General features: G+C 35.8%; 3 protein-coding genes across 4 annotated transcripts; 2 read left to right on the top strand and 1 right to left on the bottom strand.

The window, feature by feature from the left end:
• Positions 1-1057: 1057 nt before the first annotated feature.
• LOC114422690 (zinc finger RNA-binding protein-like) lies at positions 1058-3528 on the top strand. The gene is made up of 2 exons (XM_028389172.1): positions 1058-1560; positions 2731-3528. The coding sequence occupies exons 1-2, from the start codon at positions 1219-1221 to the stop codon at positions 3292-3294; spliced, it is 906 nt and encodes a 301-aa protein (XP_028244973.1). The 5' UTR covers positions 1058-1218; the 3' UTR covers positions 3295-3528.
• A 2438-nt stretch (positions 3529-5966) lies between these two features.
• Positions 5967-7775, top strand: LOC114422881 (BAG family molecular chaperone regulator 8, chloroplastic-like). The gene is made up of 2 exons (XM_028389436.1): positions 5967-6673; positions 6759-7775. Exons 1-2 carry the CDS (start codon positions 6089-6091, stop codon positions 7530-7532), a joined length of 1359 nt encoding a protein of 452 aa, XP_028245237.1. The 5' UTR covers positions 5967-6088; the 3' UTR covers positions 7533-7775.
• A 2639-nt stretch (positions 7776-10414) lies between these two features.
• LOC114422992 (LYR motif-containing protein 4-like) lies at positions 10415-11242 on the bottom strand. 2 transcript variants are annotated; one of them, XM_028389573.1, is made up of 2 exons: positions 10806-11242; positions 10415-10732 (listed from the first exon to the last, which is right to left on the bottom strand). In XM_028389573.1, the coding sequence occupies exon 1, from the start codon at positions 11198-11200 to the stop codon at positions 10829-10831; it is 372 nt and encodes a 123-aa protein (XP_028245374.1). In that variant the 5' UTR covers positions 11201-11242; the 3' UTR covers positions 10415-10732; positions 10806-10828. The 2 variants fall into 2 exon arrangements, with proteins under 2 accessions (XP_028245374.1, XP_028245375.1); XM_028389574.1 differs by having other exon boundaries at positions 10813-11242.
• Positions 11243-12044: the final 802 nt, after the last annotated feature.

Raw genomic sequence — 12044 nt, 5'->3', positions numbered from 1 at the left:
ATATTCTTATAATAGTTTAAATAACAAAATTCTTAATTAATAGGATCACATGTCAAAAGTAATTTATTTCCAACCCAATCTATGAATCAATAAAAGAAAGAAAAAAGTTATATTTCCAACTAAAGGATTTTGTTAGTTTAAAATTTTATTACTATTTATAAAATTCAATTGAAAGTGGTATTTGAACTTATTTACAAAACCTAACTTGTTATGTTTTTTTTTTTGTTTTTTTAGTCTAAAATACTCATAATTAAAAAAGAGGTTATAGTGACAATTAAAAAAGAGGTTATAATGACAAGCAATAGGAAAGAGAGAAAGAGAGATATGTGTTGATGAGAATGATAGCTTTGAAAAAAAATTTATAAATTTAAGATTGTTATTTAAATTAATATTTTTCTAAATTTCAATTTGAATGAATTAAGTAATTAAGTAATTGAATCTATGAATAATATTGGACGGAGTAACAAAAAGATAACTAGGGTATAGTGTGATTATAAAGCTCTATATAATATTATTTTTATTTTATTTTTTAAATCCAATGAGTGCTAGAACCTTGCAATAGAACATGATCACAACTAGATTAGCACCCTAGTCCCTATTGGTCATCAGCAGCACACCAATAAGTATTTTCAATCATTTTTTTTTATAAAAAAAAAAACAAAGGAAGTCACTACAAAAGCATTGAGGGCATAGAATATAGATAAGATAATTATGTTATTTTATTTTATTATTAGTTACATTTAGAAGAAATAAAAACATACATGATGTGATTATGATTAGAGGTTCGATAACGGATTGGAGTTAGTGGAGAAATCAGACATCGTTGTTAGGAGGGAACAGTTCACCTAGAAGTCTTAAATAATTTTATTTTGTTTTTGAAAAATTTTAAGAATCTCAATTATCATACTCATTTACAATTATATGTACAAAAAAAATCATGCAATTATTTTTAATATGATTTTTTGGTCTTCTGTTAAACATAAACGTGCAAAGAAAGAAACAAATAAATCATCAACAGGCGTGTAAATTAATTAACACAATTATTTTAGTTTAATGTCTCAAATATTTCATTTGGGGAAATTTTGTAACCTAATAGGCTTGGGATGATCAGAAACCGTCATAATAGTTCTTGGGGATCATGCAATAAGTCTTTTCTTCTCCACCATCTTCTTGATTAAGTAATCTCCATGCCATTGAAACCCACCCACATAGCCATCCATGGAATACAGCAATTGGGCTGAATCGCTTCAAACCGAAACCCCACTCCCCTCTTTCCCACAACCCTCATCCTCATATCCTCCTACCTATTACCCCTCTTACCCTCAAAACCCTAACCCCTCTTCTTCTTCTTCTTCTTCTCTTCCCATCAACCCTCCCGGGGTTGATCCCCAAACACCATTGAACCCTATTAGCTATGCGGCTCATGAACCCGTTCCCGCTTTGATCTACGCTCAGAGACTTGTTGGGGATAATTCGTCTTCTGGGTATTGCTTGGACCAGAATTGGGCTGCTAGAGATGCTGTTAGGCAATTTGGTACTGACCCTACTCTCTATGCACCTGTAAGTCGGTCTTTCTTTTTGTGTTTTCGGATAAAGTTTCGATTTTTTTTTACAGTGATTGTGATTGAGGAAAGGGTTTGGAATTAAATAACTTGTGGCCATGAGTTTGATTCTTATTATGTATAGGGTAGAGCTCATAACCGTGCTTGTGAAATTGGTCCCCTCGGCAATTCCTGCTGTCCTGGTTACAAGGTTTAAAATTGCAGTTGCGATTGTGGTTTCATCGCCATTGCGATCATTGATATTGTGGGAAATTGTGGACAAATGCTGCCACCATTGTGGTTGTGTTGAGGTGGCGGAGACCCCAAAGTCCTTGAAAATACGGCCAAAATTGCGGTGGTAGACTGTTTTTGTAAGACTTTGCTTGTATATTAAAAGTAGTTGAAAATCAAGATTGAAATGATCAGGTTCTTGTCTAGTGGCAGCTAGTTGAAGTGTTGTGGAAAATTCATAGGTTGTCAGTGATGATTGCTTTGTGTTGCTCATAGTGTGTGCCAGATGGAAATGGTGTATGGCTCTGTGTTGCTTTTTATTTTGTTTGGAGTTAGGGAGGTAGAATCCATATGGAATTCTGTGGATACCATATTCCAATTGATAGGAACCTGGTTTAACGATTTTATTGAGTTATTCTGTTTTAGAGATCTATGTTACTATGAATTTTATTTGGCAATTCATGGCGCTTCTTTTGTGTCACTGACCAGTATTATTTTCAGTTTGCCATTGAAAATTTTTACCTGAATAAACTCTATAAGGTAAAGGAAATGAAAATGAAAGTGAACAAGTTTTGACCAGTACTTGGATTGGAGTAGTAACTTGTGACATTGGTAAATCATTATGCCTATGCTATTATTAGAAGCATTATGGTAAAAAGTCATTATGTGCATTATCTTTTAATTATTATAATCTTAGTAATTTCCTCTACATTAATCATGTATTTGAAATCTGATTGGTAAACACTAAACAGTGCTTACAACTGCTAAAAACATCCTTGACTGGACTCTGGGTTTTGATTGTATCAGTTGTTTTTAAGACTGTTTGGTTGAGGATTTTAATAGGATATTGAATTTCATATAATGGTTGTATGCAAGTCCGTATGCTCCATTCATCTTTTTTGTTTTAACTGCATTGTGTACTATCTTGAGTTGGAAATAAATCCATACAACCTTGCAGGGCATCTCTTTGCCATCCAATGGCTCAGAACAGTTGGCTATGGCAAATCCTAGTAGCTCTCTGTGGTGGACAAATACCACAACTCTACCTCATGTCAATGGAATACTGAAGAAGAACCAAAAGAAAGCTAAAACTAAGATTGTGCAACCTGCATTTTGTGAAGTTTGCAAGATAGAATGCACCAGCAAGGACGTTTTGGACCAGCATAAATTAGGAAAGAAGCACAAGAAGAACGTGGAGAAATTAAGGGAATCATTGACACCTACCCAAGTTCAACCATCTGTGTCATCTAAGCCTTTAATAGGACCCCAATTACCGGATGATAAGAGCAAGTCCACAAGTGGGAATAAGAGTAAGAGAAAAAAAGTTGAAACTGCAGAGGATTTGGAGAAAAAGAAAATGAAAGTTCTTGAGGGTGGGGCAGCAGCTTCAGCAGTTAAGATATGTGCTATATGTAACGTGGTGTGTAATAGTGAGACAGTTTATAACTATCATCTTGCAGGACAAAAGCATGCTGCTATGCTGAAGAAAGCATCGGGCCATATGCAATCCAGTGCCAGTTGAATTCTCCCCTTTTTGTTTAGGAACATCACTTGTTTTAGCACCTCCAATCTGCATTTGAATAGAATATCATCCATTGCTTAATTATTAGTTTGAATATGAAAATGGGCAGAATATATATACATTTCTGCAAGTACAAAACCTTGCAATGCCAACAGTTTTTCCTTTTTTTTTTTCTTTTTCTTTTGGACTATTAGTGAAAACTATCAAATGATCAAAAAGATTTTTTTTTTCTGTTAAAATTTTGATTTTAAAACAATTGCCCGACTTATTTTCTTCATCTTATACTTTCGTTATTCACCAGTTTTAGGCGCATTTCTATTAGTTTTCCCCAATCGATTTTACGTTTGTGTCATCTGATCTGATTATATTCATTTTGAGTGAAGCTAGGGTAGGGTATCCTTTGGCTGTGATTTAAGAATTAATTGCTTAAGATAAGCTATACTACTAGTCAAACTGATGAAACCCCGAATATTTCAAAGCTCCACACTTGTTTGTGCCAATAGAGCACACCAACATTCAAATCCCTATACACACTATGACCAAACGAAAGAAAAAGAAATGCAACTCAAACCAAAGCGGTAGGGTAAGAAAAATTACAAGGAAGAAGCAGAGCAGAAATGTGATCTTAGCAATAGCGCCATCGGCCAGTGGCCACATGGAAAATTATTGGATCATGTCAGGGTTTGGCCCTTAAGATACAAGCTTTTTCTTCCTCGGTCTTGCAGTCACACATACGGCATTCCAAAATGTTAAACACCAACTTCCCCACCATTATGATTGTTTATGATCTTAATAATATCTTTACATACCCTAGGAATCTTTAATATTTTTTTTTTTTGAAAGGAGAAGAGAAGAGAAAATATTGTGAGTTTGAATTTCTTTCACAAGGCATGGATTCATAAGTGTATTATTGGGCGTTCCTTGCTTAACAAATTGTTTATTTTAAAATACTAATCAATTAACAATTAATATTAACCTTTCAAAAAGAAAAAAAAAATCTATATCATTAGAGTACAATGTGTATGAGTTGTTTAACTATAATTGATAATGGGATTGATTAATATAGCATTTAAAAAACACAGTGGTTGCTTAAATTACACTTATTAGAGATGTTTTTACACAATTATTTAAATATATAACTTTTAATAAATAATAAATTTAACAAAAATATTTATTGTTAATTTTATGTGTATAATTAGATATATAGTTTATTACTATTAGAAAATTAAGCAAATATCAATTTAAAAGTTTATTTTTCTTATCTATCTTTTTTTATTAGTATTTTTAATTTTAATTTTTTTTCTCATATATAAATAAAGAATCCTAAGAGAGAAAAACTAAAATTAAAATTTTTAATTTTTTGTTGTAGAAGGAGAGTGATGCAAGAGCTTCTTAGAAGGAATGATGTATAAGATTTTCTTTTTAATTTTAGACAAGGACTTTGTTTGTTTGTGTCCCCTTGGATTTGTCCTTATTGTTATTTCTAACAAAAACTAATAAATTATTAGTGGTGGGATATATTGTCCTGAATAATTGTAATTAAGTAGTAAAACTGTTTGTGGTGTGAGCATGTAAATTAATCTCTTTGGTACGAATTTATTTGTAGTTTTAACGTATTATCGTCCTACGCAGAATGAAGTAATTGGGGTGGGATATCTCCCTATTATGCCATTTCTTGTAAAAAAAAATAGATACCATGATTGTAGGAGAATTAAAAAAAATAGAGTTTCTAGTTCCCGTTCGGATGATTTTCTATTTCTAATTTTAAAATTATTAAAAACTAAACCTAATTTCAGTTTTGAGTGTTGAGTTTCAATTTTAGTTTTAAAATTTTAGTTGTTGTAAATTCATCACCGTGGCTACTTCGTGAAATCCATCTCGGCCGTCCTCAACTCATCTTCCTTCAAGAAGTCCCAGCAGCCTTCGTTAACATCAAGTCTACCAGCCCTTTCGCCATCCCCTGATGTCCCTCCCCTGGCCATTCGACACCCTTAGTCTGACAATCGAAGCAACCACCTGCATTTTCGGCGTCGAGTAGAACTGCCTCATCGTCGACGTGCAGGTCCACAACTCCCTCGTCCACTCCAAGGCCAACCACGATCTCCTTGCCGCCTTCGAGACTGGCGGTGCCGTGCTCGTCTACGAGATTCGTCTCCTCAATGCCTTGTAGCGTGTCATCTCCCCACGCTTCCTTGTCCAGAATCCTTGCAACGAGAAGGCCACACAAGAGCTTGCACATCCCATGAAGGATTTCTCGAGCCAACGCATGGATATGATGGAACCAGGAGGGAGATATGATGGAACCAGGAGGTGTTGCACATGTTCTGGTGGTGAGACTAAGGATTGGGGAGGTGATGGAGGCGAGTTCAATGGTGGTGGTGTTAGTCTTTGCGGTGGAGAAGAGAGAGATTTTATCGATCTCCACAGTGGAGGAGAGACGAACAACAGAGTGAAAAAAAAAAAAAAAAAGAGCAGTTGAGTGAGGATTAGAATAAACTAACAACTAAAACCCACAAACCTAGTTTTATTATTTTTGAAATAAGTTGAAATCTTTTTTGGAAAAAAATAAAATTAACTCACAACCATTTTAGTCTAATCCTTTCAATTTTCAAATTGTATTTTAAAATCGAAAATTAGAAACTCACGTCTACTTCAAACGGTACCTTAAATAGCCTTTGAATTGACCAAGTACTCGACGTTCTGCAACTCCACGGCAACAAGAGTCACAAGACCAAAACCAAAAACCCTTTTTCCTTCACAGTGGTGCTGGTGGGCTCAACAGGACACACACTGAATGGCCTCTCACCACCATCACCACCACCACACCCCTCCTCCTCCCACCACCACTCACAACAGCTGCAGCTGCCACAACCCTTCTTCTTACACCTGTTGCATACCCCCTCCACCCCACCACCCTTCTTACACCTGTTGCACACCCTCACCACCCCAACACCACCACCTTCTACAAGTCATTGCATCACTCCTCTCTCAACCCCAACCACACCCTATTCCCATTCCCATTCCCTCCCAACAACACTACACCCACCAAAATCTCAACCTTCCCACTCAAAACCATCACCCTCAACGCCAACCTCATTCCACCATGTCCTCCCTCCTCCACCGCATCGAAACCCTCGAATCCTCTCTCAACCACTACACCCACCACTCCCTCCGCCACGCCGCTGCGCGCCTCATCCAAACCCATTTTCGCTCCCTCCTCGCTCGCAGATCAAGAACCCTATCCCAACTCAAACACCTTGCTTCCATCAAATCCACATTCAACGCTCTCAAGTCCTCATTTTCCAGCCATACCCATGTCGATTTCGCAGCCATTTCTCTTAAAGCCATGAACTTGCTCCTCGAGCTCGATTCCATTCAGGTAATCTCATCATTGGGCATTTCGAAAAACATTTTTAGGATTTTATTCTTTTTTTTAACTAAAAAAGTTTTAATTTTAATTCTAGGGTTGTGATCCAATGATTGTGGATGGGAAAAGGTCGATTAGCAGAGATTTGGTTCAGTTTTTGGACTCAGTTGAAGAGGTTGCTTTGAAAAAACATGTACTTTATGTTAAAGCAGCAAAGCCTGTGAGGTCTGGTGGTAAGAAAGTCCAAAAGCACAGAAATTCAGATGATGATGAGAGGAGGAAGCTGTTGCAGAATTTGAGAGGTAGGGTTGAGAAGCTTAGTAAATTGTGTAAGGTTTCTGCTAATGATGAAGAAGATTCTGAGTCTGAGGAGGGCATTCATGATAATGGGGTAACCAATGTTTTGATTGGTGGAAGGAATGAGGTGCCCCAAAACAAAAATGGGGTGTTCCTTCCTAGGCAAGGAGCTCAACCTGGAGTGAAGAAGAGTGTGAGGTTTGCTAAGAATAGGAATATTTGTGAGGTTTATAGTGGGGATGTGGCATGTTCAGATGGTAGCTGTTCATCTAGTGATGAGCTAGGAGATGTTTTGGAGAATGTGAGTGGTGCAGTTGAAGATGACAGTGTGGGTTCTTCTCAGGGTGCTGAGGATGACGAGGAAGTGCTGGTGGTGGAGAGTGGAGGATCGCCGCGTAGCAGTGATGATGGGGAGAGGAACACTAGAAGGGTTCTTGTTAATGATGGCAGAAATGTGGTGAAAGAGCAGCTTCAAGCACACCGAGAGAAGCTTCTGTTCTCTGCTCCTTTGCCACTTAAAATGGAAAACAGAAGTGGTTCAAGGAACAGTAAAGGGGTGAAAATTTTGACGTGAATGGCCATGCCATGACATGAATCATGTAAGACTGAGTTTCTGTTAGATTTGTATTGTTTAATTGTAATCTAGGAGTATTTTTTTTATTGGACTTCAGATTGGTAGAGCTCATTCGTGTGTCTAAACTGGTCGTTGGTTCAGTAATGGGCTTGTAATCTTCAAACTACTGTTGTTTACTACTTTCGGGGTATCAGCCCTTCCGCAACATTTTTTGAAGCAATTTTCATTCACTTGTTTTCTCAATGTTGGTAGTAGTGACATGTTGCTTTCCAGGTGATTGACCCTAAACAGTGAAACAATAGGCTTACAAATATAAATACTACAGAAGTTGATGGAAGCATAGAAAAACATTGAGCCTTGGTGCCTATATGATGTAGTAGGGATGAAGCAACAGACACTTGCGTTTGGGACACTAACACTTCAAAGAACAATTTTCTTGCTTCAGATGAGAAGCATGATCAAATCTTTCTAAATTTCCCTACACAGTACACACAGTACCATTTTAGGTACAATGAAAATAAAAGGATGATTGTGGCCACGAAAGAGAAATGAGTTAGAAGGCACAGATTTTATAGTTATATGACTAGTAAGTTATTGGGATTTTTAACACGTGTATGGTGTCACCTTATGTGATAGAAATTCCATGCTGCTGTGTTACTCAACTATGATTTGCGGCACACTAGTCAAATACTTGTGTAATTTGTTCTCTAATGAGAATATCTCATGAAAAACACCACCAAATGTGCACACCGTTGAGAGAAACATAATAATAAAAAACCAGGGGCTGGATTTGTGTACACGTACTCTTTCTATGGTTTGGGGAGAAAGTTAGTGAGCTAATATAACCAGTACAATATTTTGATACACCAAATAAGAAAAGGATAAGCAAACCACGATTTTCCGGACTCGGATGATTTAATTGTAGGTTTTTAACAGTAGGCCGGAAAATTGCCAAAATGTGGTTAATGTCTAACTGAAGATAATTGAACAATGATTTTATCATGGACCAAACCAATTTGCTTGACTCATGAAATATTTTGATTCGTATGCTTGAGTCTTTATTCATTCTCTGTATTGTATGCTTGAATTGAATGCCAACGACAGTGAGCTAATGTAAAGAAATAAAAAGAAAGTGAAATGAAAGATTAAATGTATTGAGATGGTAGGAATGTCTTGCGGGTGAAAGAATCCCATCAGAGAGAAACGGTTCTTGTGACCTATAACATTCATTCTTGAATTGAATGCTTGAATCTTTATTCATTCTTTGTATTTTATGCTTGAATTGAAAATTGAATGCCAACGACAGTGAGCTAATGTAAAGAAATAAAAAGAAAATGAAAGATTAAATGTATTGAGATGGTAGGAATGTCTTGCGGGTGAAAGGATCATCAGAGAGAAACGGTTCTTGTGACCTATAACATTCTTCTTATCGTATTGTCTTGCGGGTGAAAAACTGAGGTAGTGAAAGAAAACTAAAGAAATGGGAAGAAACAGTGATTAAGTGACGATTAACGAATATGACTATATCTGCTAGCTTTGAAGATACACTGATATATATCATGCTAGCTTTGAAGATACACTGATATATATCGTATCTCTGGCTCCAAACGCAAGTTTTCCCTTATTCGTTGTGCTCGATTCTGGAGGATAGATAGATGTTCGCCTTTTTTTAAACCATTGATTTATCCAATAATCAAGTTAAATTCGAAAGGTATTTTGGATGATCAATTAAATCTCTTTATCGTAAAAAAATATAGATTATTATTCCAAAACTACCACTTCTCAGCAACGGCTTTCATCAATCTACGCAAAGTAACCATGTCTAAGTACAAATAACAGACGCAGGATTGTATCTAAATTCATTAAAATGAAATGTTATAGCAGATTAATGATTCATGACGCACTTGAACACAAAAGGAACCAAAATCAGTATCATCGTAATGGAGTATCCCTTTCAATATTCATTGGATAAGGTTTTGAACTAAAGATTCATTGTCCGTTCTTTCAACCATTCCCTGCATACCAGGAATCAGCCCATCCCAATGCAAAAACCGATACGCTAAGTAACCACGATGGAAGAACATGCATGGTAGACAATGAACAATTCACATGAAATACACTTTTTGGCACCACCATTTTTGTAAAAATCAGAGCAACCATTACTGACAACACCCCATTCTCTCGGAATACCTCCATTACCCATTGTTCTTGGTTTGGTCTCCTACAACACCCACTGACACATCATAACCCCTAACCTCACAGAACTCCACCTCCCTTACACATTCTGACCACGTCACTCACCTCCATTCCTCTCCAACCTCTACTTCGGCCATTGATTCCTCAACCTCTCCAACAATGTCTTCAACTTCCCTTTCATGAGGTTTTAGACTCTACCACCATTTGTCTCAACATATATTTAATTATTGAGAATTTCAGATACCGGGAAGTTCCAATTAAAACCGGTATTTTTTAATGTGACAAATTTATCCCACATTTCATGAAAATACAAAAGGATGAGCTTACAAAAATCAGAGAAGCTGCTAACAATGTAGGAAAAGAACGAGATTGCAATGCTATGCACAAATAACATATGAACCCTCATATTCTTTTTCAGTAGTTGTAGAGTTCTCGCTGAGAATAGACTATACAGGGTCTGCTATTTTTCTCTTCTATTTTTCTAGGGACAAAACAAATGGTCTGAAAAACATAACCACAGGAATAATTCCAAACAAGAACTACACCAGTCTCCACCTAAAAGAAACATCAGGCTAACCTACATACATAACATATCCATTGGCCGTGAAACAAATGATTACATGCTTTAATTCATTCAACTCGAATGGAACATGTAAATCTTCAAGAATGTAATTGCTTGTTCAATGTAAAAGACAAAACCAGAATAATCTATCATAACAACAGCACAAACACATCAAATTGTCATAGTGAAGGATAACATCATCATCATCGTCATATAAAAAATTAAATAAAAATGTCAAATTTACAGGTCGTCCAACTAAATACTCTCATATCATCCTAACAACTAAAAACCGGTTTTACATTTATTATTAAGGAGTGCCACTCAATTTAAATATATAAAAAAAACATAAATTTGTCCTAAAAAAATGAGGGATGGGAATCAAATAGCGAAATTCTGATCTTCTCAGAGCAAGTGGAGACCTCAACAGAGTCATACTGAGAACCTGCAGTAATAGCATGTATCAAATTGGCATTAATGAATAGAAAGCGATGAAGCGATGATGAAGAGGCATAAACCCTAAACCCTGAGATTATCGTGATTAGAAGGGGACTTGTTGGAGTTCCATGACGCTGCGGAGCGGAGAGTCGTAGAGGGAGTAGACGACGGCCTGTCGTTTAACGACGGCGAGCTGTGACTTGCCGTGGGCGAAGGCGGTGGAAATTTGAGACGGGTCGGAGAGAGTGGCGTTGTGGCGAAACGAATCGATGGTGCGTCGTTTGGTGTACTCCCTGATGTTGTAATCGGGGAACTCGCGCGCGGCGCGGAGGAGGGATCGGAAGAGGGAGAGGACTTGGGCAGCGGAAGGAGTAGCGGAGGATGACGCAGCTGCACTCATGGCTCCCTCCAGGTACAGAATAGAATACAGCGTCAGAGAATAAATGTGAATTGAGGGAAGATCAAGAAAAATCATGTCTATGTATGTAGACGTATTGGGTCCAAGATTCTTGGCCCAAATGAATCCCAACTGAAAATATACTACTACTTTACTTTCTCCATTTATTTTTAGATCATAAGGACTTGTTTTTGTGCGGTGATAAGATATATATAATATCATACGAATATCATAGAATAAGAATATGATAAGTTTTAACTCTATATGATATTTGGTGTGTATCAGATTACAAAGCAAATCATGATTATAATAAATAAATACTTTTTAATATATAAGTTACATAACAATTGAAATTTGCACTGCTATTAAATAATTTTTTATAACATAAATTATATTTTAAATTTATGATAAATAATATTGTGATATATTATTATTTTTAATTATTGATAATTTTAAAAAAAAATATTCAAATTTAAGTTAGAACCAAAAATGTAAAAATGATAAATTGAAAGAAATAAGAAATTAAGTTAAATTATTAAGTCGATATATATATTTGAAATTATTTTTTACATTTAATTATAAATGTCAAATTATCACTCAATTGATATCAAAACTTAAAATTATAAGAGAATATACCAAATATATTTTGTGATAATTAAATTCACCACTTCATCATAAAAAGAGAGTATTCAAAAAAGAGAGTATTCAAATGAGAATAGATGAATGTGAAGAAGAGTAAGGAGATGAGGTGTCTAAGGAAGCAAATATTTTTTGTATAGAAAATCTTCCTATTTAAAAAATAAAATTTTATTTTTATAAAAATTATAATATGGTGTGTGTGAAAAACTTAAAGCCTTTTTAAAATGATTTCACCAAAATAATTTTAAAATCAAGTTTGAAAAACTATTATCTGAAATTGTAA

Source organism: Glycine soja, chromosome 8 (genome assembly GCF_004193775.1).
Source record: "Glycine soja cultivar W05 chromosome 8, ASM419377v2, whole genome shotgun sequence".
NCBI lineage: Eukaryota > Viridiplantae > Streptophyta > Magnoliopsida > Fabales > Fabaceae > Glycine > Glycine soja.
The sequence above is the reverse complement of the archived record's forward strand: the minus strand, read 5'-3'. Positions and strand labels throughout refer to the sequence as shown.

Excerpts from the sequence above, each read along its gene's own strand:
- LOC114422881 (XM_028389436.1), top strand. The coding sequence starts at position 6,089 with ATGGCCTCTCACCACCATCACCACCACCACACCCCTCCTCCTCCCACC. Across the intron at positions 6,674-6,758 it reads TCGAGCTCGATTCCATTCAG|GGTTGTGATCCAATGATTGT; the intron begins GTAATCTCATCA and ends TTTTAATTCTAG.
- LOC114422992 (XM_028389573.1), bottom strand. The coding sequence starts at position 11,200 with ATGATTTTTCTTGATCTTCCCTCAATTCACATTTATTCTCTGACGCTG.
- LOC114422690 (XM_028389172.1), top strand. The coding sequence starts at position 1,219 with ATGGAATACAGCAATTGGGCTGAATCGCTTCAAACCGAAACCCCACTC. Across the intron at positions 1,561-2,730 it reads ACCCTACTCTCTATGCACCT|GGCATCTCTTTGCCATCCAA; the intron begins GTAAGTCGGTCT and ends ACAACCTTGCAG.